This window comes from Dermacentor albipictus, chromosome 4 (genome assembly GCF_038994185.2).
Source record: "Dermacentor albipictus isolate Rhodes 1998 colony chromosome 4, USDA_Dalb.pri_finalv2, whole genome shotgun sequence".
Taxonomy (NCBI): Eukaryota; Metazoa; Arthropoda; class Arachnida; order Ixodida; family Ixodidae; genus Dermacentor; species Dermacentor albipictus.
Genome location: NC_091824.1, coordinates 14,313,152 through 14,333,008, shown reverse-complemented (window position 1 = coordinate 14,333,008; position 19,857 = coordinate 14,313,152). Strand labels below are relative to the sequence as shown.

General features: G+C 47.3%; 1 protein-coding gene across 2 annotated transcripts in view; it reads right to left on the bottom strand.

Annotated features, from left to right (window-relative positions):
* Nucleotides 1-19,857, bottom strand: part of LOC135917152 (cell adhesion molecule Dscam1-like) — a 1,023,231-nt gene that overhangs the window by 601,142 nt on the left and 402,232 nt on the right. For both annotated transcript variants that reach the window (XM_070536836.1, XM_070536837.1), the window contains exons 15-19: nt 18,367-18,486; nt 17,587-17,688; nt 17,378-17,449; nt 15,981-16,131; nt 6,665-6,819 (exon numbers count right to left, since the gene is read on the bottom strand). In XM_070536836.1, coding sequence (XP_070392937.1) covers nt 6,665-6,819; nt 15,981-16,131; nt 17,378-17,449; nt 17,587-17,688; nt 18,367-18,486 — 600 coding nt within the window. The remainder of the gene's footprint in view (nt 1-6,664; nt 6,820-15,980; nt 16,132-17,377; nt 17,450-17,586; nt 17,689-18,366; nt 18,487-19,857) is intronic.

Here is a 19,857-nt window from a genome sequence, read left to right as displayed (position 1 = left end):
AGTCGAACAGGTGATATCTTACGCTAGCCGGTCGCTGTCAAAAGCGGAAGGCAACTATTCTACGACCGAAAAGGAATGCCTCGCCATCGTTTGGGCTACAGCTAAATTTCGCCCTTATCTTTATGGCAGGCCATTCAAAGTCGTCAGTGACCATCACGCTTTGTGCTGGCTAGCGAGTATAAAGGATCCTTCAGGACGACTGGCGCGGTGGAGCCTCAGACTACAAGAATATACGACATCACTGTAACCTACAAGTCCGGACGAAAACACTCCGATGCCGATTGCCTATCACGTGCCCCCATTGACCCGCCGCCGCAAGATGATGAAGATGACGACGCCTTCCTTGGCATGATAAGCGCAGAAGATTTCGCTGAGCAGCAACGGGCAGACCCGGAGCTAAAAGGCCTGGTGGAATATTTGGAAGGGCACACCGACGTTGTCCCCAGGGCATTTAAGCGCGGACTATCTTCCTTCACGCTTCGAAACAATCTCCTCGTGAAGAAGAAGTTTTCATCAGTCCGCGCCAACTACCTTCTTGTTGTCCCGTCAGGACTTCGTCCAGAAGTATTGCACGCCCTACATGACGATCCGACCGCTGGACACCTCGGTTTTTCCCGGACACTCTCGAGGATACAACAAAAGTATTATTGGCCGCGCCTGACCGCCGACGTCGCCCATTATGTCAGAACATGCCGAGACTGTCAGCGACGTAAGACACCGCCGACAAGGCCAGCCGGATTACTACAGCCAATCGAGCCTCCTTGCCGACCATTCCAGCAGATCGGGATGGACTTGCTGGGACCCTTTCCGACGTCAACAACCGGAAATAAGTGGATCGTCGTGGCGACAGACTACCTCACCCGCTTCGCTGAAACTAAAGCACTGCCAAAAGGTAGCGCAGCCGAAGTGGCGAAATTTTTTGTCGAACACATCCTGCTTCGACATGGCGCCCCAGAAGTCCTCATCACCGACAGAGGAACGGCCTTTACAGCGGAGCTCACCCAAGCCATTCTGAAATACAGTCAGACAAGGCACAGGAGGACCACGGCCTACCACCCGCAGACGAATGGCCTTACGGAGCGGCTGAATAAGACCCTCGCCGACATGCTAGCGATGTACGTCGACGTCGAACACAAGACCTGGGATGCCGTCCTGCCGTACGCAACATTTGCTTACAACACGGCGGTGCAAGAAACAACACAGATCACGCCGTTTAAGCTGGTTTGCGGCAGGAACCCGACGACGACGCTCGACGCCATGCTGCCCCACGTCACTGACGAAGAGAATGTTGACGTCGCTAGCTATCTCCAGCGCGCCTAAGAAGCCCGACAGCTCGCCCGCCTACGAATCAAGAACCAACAGAGGACCGACAGCCGACACTACAACCTCCGACGACGCTTTGTTGAGTACCAGCCCGGCGACCGTGTTTGGGTTTGGACACCGATACGCCGACGAGGACTCAGTGAGAAACTACTCCGACGCTATTTCGGACCCTACAAGGTCATCCGACGTATTGGCGCTCTGGACTATGAGGTCGTGCCAGACGGCATTTCGCATTCACAGCGGCGCCGCGCACGATCTGAAGTGGTCCACGTGGTGCGCCTTAAACACTTTTACGGACGCTGACGAAATTCCTCATTTTTTGTTGTTGTTTTCTTTGCTACGGGTGTTTTTATTTCGCTTGTATATAGCATCGGGTCGATGCTTTTTAAGAGGGGGGTATTGACACGTGTACTTATCTTTATCGGGCGACCACGTTTCGCCGCTTAACAACTGTAATCGCACAGCGAGGGACGCGCCTGAATGTATCAGATGTTTCTGGAAAGTTATCGATGCTTCTACCTGACTTTCTGTTGTCGCCGAACCTTGTGTTATCTGATTTCATCGCGTAACGCGAATGGTGTAGAACTTTGTGGAAGGCACACGGGTCCGAACGATTAGTCTGGAACATTCGACGACTGCTCTATAAAAGCCGACGCACTTGACCCGCTGATCAGATTTTCGACGATCGCCGACTGTGTTCGCCGCTATCGTTGTGCTTTAAGTGTAGCCTGTTTTGTGGGCACAGGTTCGCCCAATAAAAGCTAGTTTTTTCTTTCACAGTACTGCTACTGTGTTCTTTCTTCACCGTCACTACCACGTGACAGTATGTCTTTCCACAACTGGTTGAAAAGACCGATTTGGCATGGGACATACCTGTGCGCGAGTTTGACGTCACATGCTGATTCGAGTTTCTGCAGGGTTTTCAACCCGCACGTGCGATGTCAAACTTGTACCAGTTGTAACAATATTCAGCACATTATGTTAAAAATAATAATATTTGTGGAAGAAAACAACCTGATCCCTCTTTCTCAGCATGGTTTCATAAGCGGGTTTTCTAATGTCACCCACACTTGTCGAGGCAATGGATGACACTGCGCTGCCCATTTATGACTACTCACAAATTTATATGCTGTCTAGCCCGGTTATTACGAAGTCAGCGCGAATCAGAAATCACTTCGCTATATCCGCTATTTCGTAATATGTGGACTATGAAAAAAAATGCAAACATGGGCATACCCATATATTGGCGCTGAAAGGGTCTTTCCCTTCGAGAGGAAAGTTTAGCCGCTTTGCTCCGGACATCGACCCACACTGCCCCGAGTGCAATGAAGAGTATTGCTCGTTAGCACACATGCTCTGGTAATGCTCTGCGTTACAAAACACATCTTTTAATAAACAAGAGGACTGGGAAGAGGCCCTTAGAAGCGGCGATCCCAAGGACCAAGTAAGTCTTGTCCCAAGGGCCCGCGAACGGGCGGAGGACCATGGTCTTCCGGCCGCAACGTGGGAGCGGCCCGAAAGTACGTCTCAGTATTTCCTTAGGACCTTAATAAAGTTTTTTGACTGACTGACTGACTGACTGACTGCAGTCCAGTCCAGCCACGGCGCCGACTGCTCGAGAGAAAAAGAAAACCGCGATTGGCCAAGACGGCCGCTCTCCGCGACATCACAAAAAAAAATTGGAGGACGCTTAAGCTTCGCCTTCAAGAGTGGGACGCGACAGCGTTCCCGTCGACCCGCCAAGGGGTATAAGAGAATGCGCTACGGCACAGCGATCACTTACGATGCGCCCCGCATCGGACTTAGCGCCCACCTATCACGCGGTGAGCGTCGAGCAACGCAGCGTTCGGCGCGGCAACGAAACGTGCGCCTGAGCGAACGGAACGAACCAAAGAACTCGGTGTCTCGGAGGGGAAACGATCTACGCCAGCCAAACGTCGCGATCGGCACGGGCAGAGAGATAGATAGTAATCTAAAGAAAGGACCGGGAGCACGGCGAAGCGTCGTCAGGGGAGAGGGAGTCCCGCGACGCGCCTGGCAGCGGTCCCAATGCGCGCGCGGCGCGCCTCCTGTCGGGGCAGCGCCGTACATTGAGAGGAGGGGGTCTTCTGTGTTTGCCGCAAGATGGCTCTGCGTGTGCGCAAAGCGCAGAAGAAATGCAGCGGAAACGCATTTCGCAACTCGTGGAATTGTGACTTCTGTACGTTACATGTTCATAATCACCGATATACAACGCAGTATAACTTTCCACGGCTCGTTTCGAAGGCAACACCGCATTCACTAGAGGCGCGTTTGCACCGCTTGGAAGCATCGAACTCGTGGCTGAGTGGTAGCGTCTCCGTCTCACACTCCGGAGACCCTGGTTCGATTCCCACCGGGCCAATCTTGGAAGTTGCTTTTTATTTATGAAGCGCCTGCCGTGATTTATCGCTCACGGTCAACGCCGCAAACGCCGACACCGACGCCGACGACACCGGCTTTTCTGCGACACGAGCTCCTTAACGCTATCGCGTTAAAAGAAAAAGATCGTCTCTCTTCTTTTTCACATTTTTTCCCCTGCGTGGCATGCTCTAACGCTCTACGCCGTGACGCCGTTCAAGGACGGCGCCACACGAGACCGGCGTGCCATGCGATGCAGTGAAGCAACCTTTCGCTTTGCGGGAGAGCAGACGACGCCACGAAAGGACGCCGTCAGCGGAATGTTGCTCTTATTTTCGCGGAAAAAATCGCCTAAAGGACGCAAAAATGTGTTCACTGACAGATTATTTTTCGGTTAGCATTAAATCTCTTTGTTATATCCGCCGACGCGCTCTTATTTACTTCGTTAAAACCGGACCCAAAATGTACTTAAAATGCAAAAATGGGAATGGGAAATTTAAACCCCTTCGTTATAACCGCTATTTCGCTATAAGTGGCTTCGTTATAACTGGGCTACACTGTAGTTTTTTTTTAGGCTTCTCAAAGGCCTTTGGCCGTGTGTCACAGTTTGAACTCATCTCTCAAGTTATAAATTTGTAAAAGGACCGATAATGGACTGGATTAAAAATCACCTTTCACATCACCACAAGTTAGTGAAATACAATGGACATTGCTCTGACACTGCTAAGGTAATTCGGTTATCCCGGAGGGATACGTTTTGGCTGCACTCTTGTTTAAGTAATTCATTGATGATATTGTAGAAACAGTTGATGGTAAAATGAGATTATTCCTGGACGATTGCATGCTCTACAGTGTAAATAAAGACCGTATAAACGCTCAAGTAAATGGTTCTTAGTAATTCTCTGAACAAGGTAGCCCAGAGGTTTGGAGAATGGCAGATGGTAACTAATGCTAAAAGACGGTCACAATGTCAGTAACAAATAGGAAAGGTAAACTTTCATTGCCATCTTCCATTAACGACGTAAACCTTCAAGCGGTAATTCCGTACAAAAACTTAGGGCTTTCAATAACAGCTGACCTTACCTGTACAACCCAAATGCAACATGTGTCAAAAATATTGGCTGAAGGCTTAGCTTGGTTGAGCCTGGAAGATTGTGAAAGAAATACCTTTGGCTGCGCCTTGGTTCGGCTGATGGTGTGGACATGGTTGCCCTTTGTTACTTATGGCTATACATAGTCCGACATAGCGCAAGGCAGCGCGCCGACCACTGCGACGAGCCGAGCTGTAGCCCCATTTATCCTCCTAGCATGACGTCACACCAGCGAGCGCCCTCTCTTGGTAGCGCCGCATCAGCGGCGCGCAAGGCTTCGCCTCCACCATCGATGCCGCGAGCTGGGGCCCCGTCTCTCGGTCTGGCGTGACGTCACGCGGTCACGTGACGCGCAGATGTGTAAGGAGGCACCACGACCACCGATGGGCCGAAAGTGCGTGCAGTATTGCTTTCGCAATAAAAAAAGCAATGAATAGGTTAACTTTTCTTAAACGAACCATCCGTAATGCAACTAGAGAAACCAAGCACTTGCCATACGCCACGTTCATAAGACTAAACCTGGAATGCGTGAACATTGTGTGGCTTCCATGCGTAAATACAAACATTTCAGCACTTGAGAGTGTGCAGCGCAAGGCGGTAAGGTCCATCTTTAACCGCCACAAGCGAACCAATTCACCTACTGAGCTTCTGCATCGCATGGGGCACTACGCTACGAGACAGAGCAAAGATAAACCGCCCGAAGTTTTTTTATTAATTGCTGAATTGTCACTTCAAAACTAACGCGTAACTTTGTTAACAAAACGAGACAAGGGAAAGAGTGCCAAAAGCATGACCCAATGTAAAAAAAAATATTTCTGTGATAACAATAAGGTTCTATTTTTTCCCTGAAGTAATCAGGGAATGCAACGCGGTTGACCAATTTCATGCCGCGCAGCCAACTTTAGAAACGCTTGTAAAGGAATTTGATAAATTTCTGCACCCGCCAAAGTGACAAACTCTGCGTTTCTTTAATTTTGAAACGTTTTCATCATTTTTCTTTATCTATCGAACACAATGCATGTTTCTGTATATTTTCTGTATTCTACGCCTTTAACTGTACTCTCACCCATGGGAGTTACAGTGAAATAAAATGAAATAATAAACACGTGCTAAACTTTTTACAAGCATAAGCTCGCTCATTTCCTGAGTGGGTTTGGTCATGGCCTAGGCTGCGATCGTCTCTTGTAAGAAGCAGCTCACCATCAGTGGAAGCCAACACCGACAGCCTGTCGCTTCCACGGACACATTGACAAGGTTAAATAAATTATGCAGAAAGCATCGACGATGACTGTCAATGTGAGGGAATAGCCCTAACAAAAAGTCTAATGAACGAACATGCAACAGCGCCCCCCCCCCCTACTCCTTGCTGCCGTTTCTCTCACCTTCCCGGAGTTCCTGCGTGGAAGCCGCGCATAGCGAACACGTTCGCTACATGCTCCCCTTGATGTGGCACCGTCAACGCCGTCAGTGCTCGACGAAAAGCGCGCTTGCGTCGGCGGCATAGACTTCATGGGCGACGCCACATCGTCCACAATCACCCAAGTCCGACCCACCATCAACATGCCACCAACCACGAAAATGGCTGAAATAGCCAAAGAATGCTATTCGTTTTAAAGACATAAATAATTACTCTGCGAGATTATGGTCTGTGATGAATCGCATCAACGTAGATTGCAGGGATTCGAACAGCGGGAAAGGTGGGACTAGACATCAGGTGAAGACGACGGGCACCTGTTCAATTCCGTTCAACGTTCGCCTACCAATCCAGTTACGCGCACTCGTGAATCCATCCACGTTGCCAAAGCTTCATGGATGCGAGCTCTGCTATGATATGCGGCTTTCCTGGCACGCAACTGCCGGATACAAATCACCTTGCACGATGAGCTTGATGTTGAGGTTGTCGGTACCGTAGGCGTTGGAAGCATGGCAGGTGAAGAGAGCCGCGTCTCGACGCTCCACCTTTGTAATCACGAGCAGTGACGCAGCATGCTTCGGGGAAGCGGGCGTCTCCTCACGGAAAGTGTAGCTGCATTGAGGGATAGATGCATGGGAAATTGACTGAAATAACGCAACGACGAAGCCTTATAAACATAATAATAATAATAATAAAGGCTGCTGCTGCTGATGATGATGATTATGGTGCATCCTAATAAACAATGCAATAAAGTGAGCGTACAATGTGCGCAGACGGCAGCTTTTTATTGCGAAAGAAGTGCACGCCAATATTCAAGATTGGCATGAGCCTTCTAATATATATGGTACTTATAAATAAATGTAGCAGCAATATGAAACCAAGAGACAATGAGCCAGCAGGGAACAGGCAAAATTTATTGTTTTCTTTTATCTCAGTGAAAAATTAAGTTTTGATTATGGTAAAGTTTTCCATGACCTGAATAACAAAAAGAAAATCAGGCCTTTGGTTTCATTTTAATTTTATCGCTTACGATATAACAGTGTAAATGCGGAGATAAAAAATATTCTTTTAAGGATGACTAATTCTCTATCTTTAGAATACAAATCAAATATTACACAATAACTATAGCCTTATACGTATCCAAAAAGGCCTACATGGTATTTTCAAATATTTGAAAGTAGCAAACATTTGGCCAAATTCCACAGTTAAAGTCTGGTTACTGCTCCCTGTCTCCTAAACAAATTTTCACAAATTGTTGGAAGTGAAACACAAACAAATTGATTAAGGCAAGCTTTGTTTTCGCCTTTGTGGCGGAAGCCTAGATGAGAACTTGAGATTCTTGCATTCAAACTAATTTGGCGTTATCAGCAGTGTAACCATGTAGCAGTTTTGTCTTTCACACTACAACCAGTGGTGCATTTTTTGTCTTTATCATGTGTATAAGGCATGCAAATGCATTAGCAGCTTTTCTTGTGGGCTGTTTTCGAACAAGTTCCGATCTTGTTTCGTAGGCCATTTATTTAGCGTTCTTAAAAAGCTTCGTACAGAAGCCATTCATTCTTGAAATGCTTGTTTGCAACCAGGCGGTAAAATAACACAACCTAATCCTGTTGCGTACATATTGCGAAAGTATTACATAACCGATTACGCAAGAAATCTGGCTCTGATGGCGGTGGCGCAGCGAAACGATAGTAACCAAAATGGCCGCCGGCGCTAAGATTAAAACAAATAAAAATGGTCGTATTGACTTGAAAATTCGTCACAGAGATTCATCTAAACAAAGTACAATAATGGCTACGAAAAAAAATTGCTACAGTTCAGTGTGTGGCAATCGAACTCGGAACTCCAGATGCGCGACGAGCACACTTACAAGACCCACCCCGACTCCACTACTCTGGCTGACCAAAAGTGTGCCTGGTCTGTGCTCCGTCGCACACGTCACGTCTACGCCATCTGTTCTCTAAAGCTGCGGCTTGTGCGCGCCCCATCGGGCACGTGACGGTGCAGTCAACGGAGAGGAGACGGCGCCACGTCATGACCGCATACAATTAAGGCACTGCTTTCCGCGCATCACTTGCACTTCGGATTTAATCGGTTGTGTCTATTCTGATGGACTCTCGACTCTACGTAATGGGTGCACAAAAATGAACGCACTTCATTCCGCGCGTCACCTGCACTTTGGATTTTTTCGGTGCTGTGTGTACTCCGATGGACTTTCGATTCCATGTAATGAGTGCACAAAAATCAATGCATTGCATTGCGCACGTGACTTGCGCTTAGGATTTCAAAAGCGCTGTGTCTACTTCGATGGACTTTCGATTCCACGTAATGAGTGGATAAAACGAGCCCACTGAATTCCGCGCGTCACTTGCGCTTGGGAATTTGATCGGGGTTGAGTCTACTCCGATGCACACTCGACTCCTCGTAATGAGTGCATAAAACTAGCGAACTGCATTCCACGCGCCACTTGCGCTTCGGATTTCATCGGTGCTGTGTCTACTCCGAAGCACACTCGACTCCACGTAGACAGTGCATAACATTGGCGAGCTGCATTCCGCGCGTCATTTGGGCTTCCAATTTAATCGGTGTTTTGTCTATTCCGTTTCACACTCGACTCCACGTAATGAGTGCAAAAATTAGCGCGCTGCATACCAGGCGTGACTTGCGCTTCGGATTTCATCGGTACTCTGTCTACTCCGAGGCACACTCGACTCCACGTAGAGAGTGCATAAAATTAGCGCACTGCATTCCGCGCATCACTTGCGCTTCGTATTCCATCGGTGCTGTGTCTACTCCGAAGCACACTCGACTCCACGTAGACAGTGCATAATATTAGCGGGCTGCATTCCGCGCGTCATTTGCGCTTCGGATTTCATCGGTGTTGTGTCCATACCGATGCACACTCGACTCCACGTAAAGAGTGCAAAAAATTAGTGCGCTGCATTCTTCGCATCACTTGCGCTTCGGATTTCATCGCTGTTGGGTCTACTCCGATGCACACTCGACTCCACGTAGACAGTGCATAATATTAGCGGGCTGCATTCCGCGCGTCATTTGCGCTTCGGATTTCATCGGTGTTTTGTCTATACCGTTTCACACTCGACTTCACGTAATGAGTGCATAAAATTAGGGTGCTGCATTCTTCGCATCACTTGCTCTTCGGATTTCATCGCTGTTGGGTCTACTTTGATGCACACTCGACTCCACGTAATCAGTGCATAAAATAGGCGCGCTGAATTCCGCCCGTCAATTGCGCTTCGGATTTCATCGGTGCTGTGTCTACTCTGATGCACACTCGAATCCACGTAGAGAGTGCATAACAATAGCGGGCTGCATTCCAAGCAACACTTGCGCTCCGGATTTCATGGGGGTTGTGTTTACTCCAATGAACACTCGACTCCACGTAGAGTGCATAAAATTAGCGCGCTACATTGCGCACGTCACTTCTGCTTCGCATCTCATAGGTGCTGTGTCTACTCCGATGCACACTCGACTCAACGTAAAGAGGGCATAAAATTACCATGCTGCATTCCGCGCGTCACTTGCGCTTCGGATTTCATCGGTGTTCTGTCTACTCCGATGCACACTCGTCCCCACGTAGTGAGTGCATAACATTAGCGGGCTGGATTCCGTGCGTCACTTGCGCTTCGGATTTCATCGATGTTGTGTATACTCCGATTCACACTTGACTCCACATAGAGAGTGCATAAAATTAGCACGCTGCATTCCGCGCACCACTTGCGCTTGGGATTTCATCGGCATTGTGTCTACTCCCATGCGCACTTGACTCCACGTATTGAGTGCCTAAAAATTGCCCGCTGAATTCCGCGCGTCACTTCCGCTTCGGATTTCATCGGTGCTGTGTCTACTCCGATGCACACTCCACTCCACGTAGACAGTGCAGAACATTAGCGGGCTGCATTCCGCGCGTCATTTCAGCTTCGGATTTCATCGGGGTTTTGTCTATTCCGTTTCACACTCGACTCCACGTAATGAGTGCATAACATTAGGGCGCTGCATTCCTCGCATCACTTGCTCTGCGGATTTCATTGCTGTTGGGTCTACTCTGATGCACACTCGACTCCACGTAGACAGTGCAGAACATTAGCGAGCTGCATACCGCGCGTCATTTGCGCTTCGGATTTCATCGGTGTTTTGTCTATCCCGTTTCACACTAGCGTTCCACGTAATGAGTGCATAAAATAAGCGCGCTGCATACCACGCGTCACTTGTGCTTCGGATTTCATCGGTACTCTGTCTACTCCGATGCACACTCCACTCCACGTAGACAGTGCAGAACATTAGCGGGCTGCATTCCGCGCGTCATTTCAGCTTCGGATTTCATCGGGGTTTTGTCTATTCCGTTTCACACTCGACTCCACGTAATGAGTGCATAACATTAGGGCGCTGCATTCCTCGCATCACTTGCTCTGCGGATTTCATTGGTGTTGGGTCTACTCTGATGCACACTCGACTCCACGTAGACAGTGCAGAACATTAGCGAGCTGCATACCGCGCGTCATTTGCGTTTCGGAATTCATCGGTAATTTGTCTATCCCGTTTCACACTAGCGTTCCACGTAATGAGTGCATAAAATAAGCGCGCTGCATACCACGCGTCACTTGTGCTTCGGATTTCATGGGTACTCTGTCTACTCCGATGCACACTCGACTCCACGTATAGAGTGCATAAAATTAGCGCCCTGTATTCCGCGCGTCAATTGCGCTTCGGATTTCATCGGTACTCTGTCTACTCCGATGCACACTCGACTCCACGTATAGAGTGCATAAAATTAGCGCCCTGTATTCCGCGCGTCAATTCCGCTTCGGATTTCATCGGTGCTGTGTCTACTCCGATGCACACTCGACTCCACGTATAGAGTGCATAAAATTAGCGCCCTGCATTCCGCGCGTCAATTGCGCTTCGGATTTCATCGGTGCTGTGTCTACTCCGATGCACACTCGACTCCACGTAGACAGTGCAGAACATTAGCGGGATGCATTCCGCGCGTCATTTGAGCTTCGGATTTCATCGGGGTTTTGTCTATTCCGTTTCACACTCGCGTTCCAAGTAATGAGTGCATAAAATTAGCGCGCTGCATACCACGCGTCACTTGCGCTTCGGATTTCATCGGTACTCTGTCTACTCCAATGCACGCTCGACTCCACGTATAGAGTGCATAAAGTTAGCGCGTTGCATTTCACGCATCACTTGCGCTTCAGATTTCATCGGTGCTGTGTCTACTTCCATGCACACTCGACTCCACGGAGAGTACGCATAAAATTTCCGTGCTGCATTCCGCGCGTCACTTGCGCTTCGGATTGCATCGGCGCTGTGTCTATAACGATGCACACTCGACTACAGGTAAAGATTGCATAACATTAGCGGGCTGCATTCCGAGCGTCATTTGAGCTTCGGATTTCATCGGTGTTTTGTCTATTCCGTTTCACACTCGACTCCACGTATAGGGTGCATAAAATTAGCGCCCTGCATTCCGCGCATGACTTGCGCTTCGGATTCCATCGGTGCTGTGTCTACTCCGATGCACACTCGACTCCACGTAATGAGTGCATAAAATTAGGGCGCTGAATTCCGCGCGTCAATTGCGCTTCGGATTTCATCGGTGTTTTGTCTATGCCGTTTCACACTCGCGTTCCACGTAATGAGTGCATAAAATTAGCGCGCTGCATACCACGCGTCACTTGCGCTTCGGATTTCATCGGTACTCTGTCTACTCCGAGGCACACACGACTCCACGTAGAGAGTGCATAACATTAGCGGGCTGCATTTCGCGCGTCACTTGCGCTCCGGATTTCATGGCGGTTGTGTCTACTCCGATGCACACTCGACTCCACGTAGAGTGCATAAAATTAGCGCTTTGCATTTCACGCATCACTTGCGCTTCAGATTTCATCGGTGCAGTGTCTACTTCCATGCACACTCGACTCCACGGAGAGTACGCATAAAATTTCCGTGCTGCATTCCGCGCGTCACTTGCGTTTCGGATTGCATCGGCGCTGTGTCTATAACGATGCACACTCGACTACAGGTAAAGATTGCATAAAATTAGCGCGCTGCATTTCGCGTATCACTTGCGCTTCGGATTTCATCGGTTTTGCGTCTACTCCGATGCACACTCGACTCCACGTAATGAGTGCATAAAATTAGCGCGCTGCATTCCGCGCGTCCCTTACGCCTCGGATTTCATAAGTGCTGCGTCTACTCCGATGGACTTTCGATTCCACATATTGAGGGCAGAAAAATGAACGCACCGCATTCAACGCGTCACTTGCGCTTTGGATTTCATCGGTGCTGTGTCTACTCCGATGCACACTCCACTGCACGTAGTAAGTGCATAAAATGAGCCCACTGCATTCTACGCGTCAATCGCGCTTCGGATTTCATCGATGCTGTGTCTACTTTGATGGACTCTCGACTCCACGTAAAGTGTGCATAAAATGAGCGCACTGCATTCTGCATGTCACTTCCACTTTGGATTTCATCGTTGCTGTGTCTACTACGTTGGACTTTTGATTCCATGTAATGAGTTTACAAAAAGAGCGCACTGCATACCGCGCGTCACTTGCGCTTCGTATTTCATCGACGCTGAGACTACTCCAATGGACTCTCGTCTCCACGTAACGAGTGCATAAAGAGAGATAGAATCAAAGCTCTGGAAAGGCCGGGAAGTCAACCAGAAGAGTCCCCGGTTTGCTACCCAACACTGGATGTGGTGGAAAAAGTAATAGAGAGAGCAAAACAGATAGAGTGAGCGCTGAGTGCTTCTAGGACAAACACTATACAGAAGGACACCATAAAGAGTCTCCTAAGCCGGTGCACTTGGAGTATTGTACTAGTGCACGAATCGCTTTCCATGCCAGCGATGGATACGGCCACGGTCCGAGTATGACTCGGTGAACAGTCTTCAGTCCAGTAGGTGTAAAGTTGCCCGCAAAGAAAGGCGTTGTACATCGTAGTGAGGGCACGTACACAATAGGTGCTCGTTGGTTTGCTATAACCAACAGGTGGCGCACATCGGGCTCTCGGTCATTCCCAAACGATTTGAGCATGCGTTCGTGAACGCCACTCCCAGCCACAAGCGGCACAGCAATGTTGTTTATTCGTGGGAAAGGCTACATGGCAGTTGTAGCCGTAGCCTTGCGTCCAGTTTATGTAATCGGCAATCGAAGGCACTTGAACTCCAGACATCTTATGACTTTTTGCGTACAAGTAGGCGATGTTCCCTGGCATCGTCCTACTTCGTCAAAGATGTTGGACGCGTCTGGGTATCTTCATGGGCAGACGGGGCAGCCTTGTCAGCAAGGTTCTTGCCGGCGATGCCACTGTGAGCAGGAATCCATTGAAATATGATCTTGTGCCCTCTTTCTTGAGCCCGGTGCTGCACTTCCCTGATACCATAAAAGGAGCGCACTGCATTGAGCGCGTCCATTGCTCTTCGGATTTCATCGGTGCTGTGTCTACTCCGATGTACTCTCGACTGCACGTCATCAGTATATAAAATGAGCGCGCTGCCTTTCGCGCGTCACTTTCTCTTCGGATTTGATTGCTGCTGTGCCTATTCAAATGGATATTCGACTGCCCGTCATAAGTGTACAAAATGAGTAGGCTTATTTCAGCGCGTCACTTGCGTTTTGCATTTCATCGGTGCGTCTTGTACTCCGATAACTCTTGACTGCACGTAATGAGTGTACAGAATGAGCACACTGTTTCCGCGCGTCAATTGCTCTTCAGATTTCATCAGTGCTTTGTCTACTCCGACGGACTCTCGATTCCACGTCACGGATGTCTATAGCGAAGGCGCTGCTTTCCACACCTCGCTTGCTCTTCGCATTTCATCGCTGCCGTGTCTACTGCGGTAGAGCGTCTACTCCATGTTTTGTGTGTATAAAACGAGCGCGCTGCGTTCCGTACCGTGACTTGCACTTCGGATTTCACCAGTGCTGTGTCTACTACGATAGACTCTTGGCTCGACGTCATGAGTGTATAAAATGAGCGCACTGTTTCCGCACGTCACTTGCTCTTCGGATTTCATTCGTGCTGTGTCTATTCCGATTGAGTGTCGACTCCACGTCCCGATTGAGCAAAATGAGAGCGATGCTGTAAGCGCATTACTCGCACTAAGGATTTCATCGGTGCTGTGTCTACTACGATGTACTCTTGGCTGATAGACTCTCGATGCTGCTCGAAAACATCAGTCGAAGTCTTTTCACCAAGGGACTATAATGCTTTCACATTCCCACATGAAATCAGTCTGAAGTGTCTGTGCCGAATTTCGCTTACATGAAAATTAGGAATTTTTTGTTTAGAACCTATCCGTCCTAAGGGATTAATTGCTGTTTTTTTGCACTCTTCAGTACAGGCGTCGTACCTAATTATACCGTGCTAAATACTGTTGACGCAAATATATGAGTCTGCGTTGAACTATTCATTTCGATATGCGATATTTATTATTTGTAAAATAAAAGGTTCACGTTTTACCATCTCTAGAATAACTACCTTTTTTTATCGCTAGAGAGGTCGCTGTCCATCTACTCCGTTATTCTTGAATAGCTGTGTTTGTTGTTAATACCAGTTGGTTTACCTTAGCATTATTTGTTATATGGAAATAAATACTTGGAGAGAACGCAGGAAAATGGAAGTAGATTAGACAACACCAGTGTGGACTAGGTAGTTTCAACCTTCACTAGTAATGCATATTGTTGTGTCATGTTTTGTTAAATATTTAATAATTTCTCTGTGGCAGAGTATGGCCTTGTAAAACTGAGAGAGGACAGGCTAAAGACGCTATAAACAACGGACGTAAGCAAATCAATCCATAAATAAACAGCATCGACAATTAATTTCGCAGTTGACAACATAAGATACCACTGCAGTCAATCTGACATAAATAGGATGAAACAGTAAAAGACTGCAAACAATGTCAATGACAGTGGCAACACAACACCCGTTATTTACTGAGCAATTTATGCACAGCTTTTTCTTAGCGAAAGTTTAAGATGTTCTGCAATAATAATTCTAGTAATTCCGTGTATGAATTCTATGCGTGTGGTGTTCGGCATATTAGGTTTTGGAATCCGTAATTTGTACCAGATGAAAATTCTCAAGGCTCGTATACAAGGTGAATTCCGAAACGTCCGTTTCTTTTTCCTTGTGGCTCTGGCAATAGCCGAAAATAATGTTTTCTTGCTTTCCTTACTGTTTCATCTTTTATCATTTCTTAGACTGTCTTGCTTAGCGAGTTACCGCCACTTATCATGTACGTCTGTTTCTAACCTCTGTTTATACCACTTTCGCAGGACGATACCGAAGATAGTACCGTCTAAAGATTGTCAAAAATGATCGTGAAGACTGATGATGCTAATTAACCAGAAGTTAATTCTGGGTAATTATAGTTAATGGTAAGAATGATGCTGGTAACTACGCTAACGATGATGATGATTGTGTTGGTGATGACGAGGATAACGTTGATGACTTCGGTGACGGTGGTGATAACTGATAACAAAAATTTGGAAGGCGATTCAACCTGCAGTTGACGTACATCAAACGCTGTCGTTCCAGCGTGGCTCTGGATGATTACAGGCTTCATACGTGCTATCCTCACAGCTAACTCGCCGACGAAGAGACTGCCTTTCATAAACTTCAATTACAGGTTGAATCGCCTTATAAGGTTTCTTTTTTTTTCCTCCTTAAAACGTTGCCCTTTCATTCTGTCTATCCCGGCGCTTCGGAGTAACCAAGCGGCGTCTACTCACCGTGGGTCTGTCGACGGTGGACCAATCGGTTGCCCATCCTTGGCCCAACTGAGCGCAATGGGCGTGTCACCCTGCACCTTGCAGCGCAGACGAGCCGTGTCACCTCGTCGCACGGCTTCGCTTCGGAATTTACTGGCGAAATGGGGCCCGGCTTGTAAGAAAAGGGTGCGTGGTTAACCAATTGAAGGAAATAGTTGTGCCAATAATATAAAAATGCTTCACACACCACGCACGTAGCTCCACCGTCTCTAGACATTGCACCTAGGCAAGGACCCGACATGGCACAGTAAGGTTGGATTATAATCAACATTGAAGAAAGCAAACCGCTGCTATAAATAAAAATATCATTCGATTCACCGGGCATGCGAGCCGAAAAAAGTGCAATGTTGGCCGTGAACCAAAGTTTAGGTGTTCTTTGCCAGAAAAGCGAGAGAAGCTTTTTGAGTCCATCATGGCGGCGCTACGATCTGCTTCAGCTGGGAATGTCAACATGGGCTGGGATATAGAGGCGTATGTTCTCCATCGTATTTGGTCCTGTTGCAGCCCTAGAATAGCTTGCCCGGAAACGTGGGAATAGATGACTACGTAGTGCTTTGAGCCCAATGCGTTCGCTCTATCGGCGACTACAAGAGCTCCAAACAACCCAGACATTTCTAACGAATGAGCGACGTTCCACTTGAGGCAACTGCAGTTCACATTGTATGTTGCACGTGAATGAAAAGGAAATACAACGAGCCAGAATTGCATTCCTATTTTTTGTCTGCTCTCCATAAATTTTACACCATCAAGATTTGTTACAGCATGCCGTTCGTCGCATATCTTTCATCACTCCTGCCTCGGGCACGCAGACACTAACGATTTTTGATATACACAAACTACGCCAGCTAGACGTTCTACAGCATAACATAGGCCTGTAGTTTCTTTTTTCTTTCTTTCCTTTTTTCCGGAGGCTCTCTAGGTTGCGTAGCCTTCCTGCAAGGATCGAGACTTATCAGGCGGTTGGTGGTGTGCCTCCTGTAGATGTTTCTAGTAGACGTGGACTGGTTATTAAAATGTGAAAACCGATGGCATGCTGATTACATAGGTCACTTCGCAACTATGGTATCAATGACTGGCGAAGCTAACACTGCCTGCACACAGGCAATGGTCGCCTGCTGGCCCACAACTAACGAATTCACTTGCTCCCGCTTTCCTGTTCAACCAAATAGCATGGCAGACGTGTCTTTCACGTGGTGAACTCAGAGAGAAATGAAAATAAAAATGACGCCAGTACGTATGCTGAAATTAAGATAAAATGTTCAGAATTATAATTGTAGTTGCTAATACTTGTGCATCTATGTAAGAATACCAGCCGCGCATTTATTATAGTTCGAATTCTAATAACATGATGAACGTACCATGGACTTTCAAGTGAACGAGCTTGCTTAATCCTGATCTGATCCCGTTTGTTGCTTGACAAAGGTAGCGACCTGGAAAGAGAGTATTTTAACACCAGGTACTGCCAAGACCAGCCAGTGCACAGAGTATATTCTGCCTGTACGCTTTACACAGCTGTAACATTTATGTTAAAAAAGACATCTGAAAAACCACGAAAGTAAGTTCTCACCAGCGATTTGCTCCTGAGCGTTTTTGACAAGCAAGGAGCCGTTGGCGTAAATTTCGTATTCTGTGCCTACGGTTATGGCACTGAATCCAGGCGTTCCGTACACTGAAACATGAAAGAAATTCAGGCAACTCCTGGTACTTAACCGCACAGTTATGCAAGAGATCAATTACCACCAGTTAAGTGACATCAATTAATTATGTGCCGCAAAGGAAAAAGGCACTCCGTGATAAAATGCGCATTCCAGACAGAAAGCTCTCCTGGTTAGAAAAAAGAAATATTGGAGGCATTGCCTACAAATGAACTACAGAAACCTGCAGTTACAACCCTTAAAGAACTACTAGAAGTGCGCAAGAATTGCTGAAAATTATGTGAACAATGTCTGTTCTGCGTGAGCTATACTTACTTTAAATACCACTATATTTACGTGTGCCGCCAAGGTTCTTACACAAGCTTAATGTAAACCAACAGAGATAGTGCTCCAAGATTTTTTCTATTTCGCTCATTTGTTTACAACGTGAAGACTTGCCGTGCTCAATGATCTTATTCTCACGCACAATGGACTTACTTGAAAGTTTTATTAAATGTGCTGAACACGAGTCTTCTTTCATTTATATTTTATTTCATGAACATTTGTTTGTTAGTCTTTATGTTTTACAGCCGACGTAGCAGGTACTATTTGGATAAGCGTGAAAAAGTAGCTAGTAGCACACAAACCCACATAATGATATACTAATTCGTGCCCACTGGGCCAGCCAAATTGCACGTAAGGCAGCGTCTCACAGTTTTCTCGTTCCCAAGTGATGGTGGGTAGTGGGTGACCATCCGCCCAGCAGTCCATGCGCACACTGCGCCCTAGCAGCACCGAGGCGTCGCTGGGTTCAATGACCCATTGCGGGGGCACTGCGCACAAAGGCAAAGTTTTCCAGCTCGACACATCTTTATGGCAAGCGAGGACTAAATGCCCACGAGATAGAGATGGCTATAGATTCGAGTGACACCTTCTATAGTTTTCCAGACACTTGTACTTTCGGCTACTGTTACAAAAATAGTGATGTGATCGGAAGGACGAAGAACTATGTTAATGCTAACCTAACAAGCATAGCGTACGCACACAGACACAGTGCTTATCAGGAAAATAATGTACAATTGCTGGTGAAATTTGACATTTTAAAGCTGCACAATAATAAGCTGTGTAAGTATTCATTTCATTTAATTGTATTACCTTATTATTATTATTATTTGTTTTTAACACATATACACAGTTAACAGGAAAGGGAAAGCGAGGAGCAGGCTGGCAGCTGCCGCCGGAAGAGGCACAACCGTAGCAGACGATGCGCAGCTAACTCCACCTCTGGCGCTGATTGCGCTTGCGCCGCAATACTTCGCGCATCGCCCGCTTGGTGGTCCGAGGAGCGTGGCCGCGCCTCTAACAGTGGCCGCGCCTGTACAAGTTCATATATATGCAAAACTTCTTAGTTTTAGCGGAAAACAATAAAAACCAATAACCAATGTCAGTTGCTTTCACTTCAAATTAATTTTTTGCGATGCTCGCGCAGCTAACGGATGGCATTCAATACGAGCGCGACGTTTTCCTGTTGCCAGTTTTCGCGGAGTGTCCCTTCTTTGTTGAAATTCTTTCCCTATGCCAAGACTACCGAAGCTCTCATTGTCGGCGCTCGTTAGTGTCATGATGTAGTAGGTCGATGCACCACCCCTAGATGGTGGCGCCATCCACGTCAAGAGATACCATACATTACGCGTTCGCGCCGAGGTCACATCCGTTACAGGAAGTTGATGGTGGACACCGGTATGAAACATTTTGGTGTTAAAAATTAAGTCGTCGCTCAAACAAAACAAATTCAGAAAGGCAGATATGCTAAGCCTTCGCAAAAGGAAAAGCCCAGTGCATAAGCACTCCCAGTTTATCATGCTTACCGAATCTTAGAAAGCGGCCGCTGGATCCAACGGGTGCCGTTTGAACTGTCTCGTTTGGCCTTTCGCGCTGTCGCATGTCATGATGTTGCCACATGTGTTACTACTTTCGCCATGTATATAATGTGTTCATCGACAAAATTAACGTTTTATTGTGTGTAAAAAAATGTAATACCCCGTCCACAAAATGACATTCTTTTGTGCTGCACATCTTGATAGGAAATGTTTTGCAGATTCCAAATACGTGACATGGGGTTAGTGAATCCGCCGATTGTGTCTGAAAATACACAAATATAGGCGATGGCGATAAGTTGCGCAAATCATATTCGTTCATCGGGT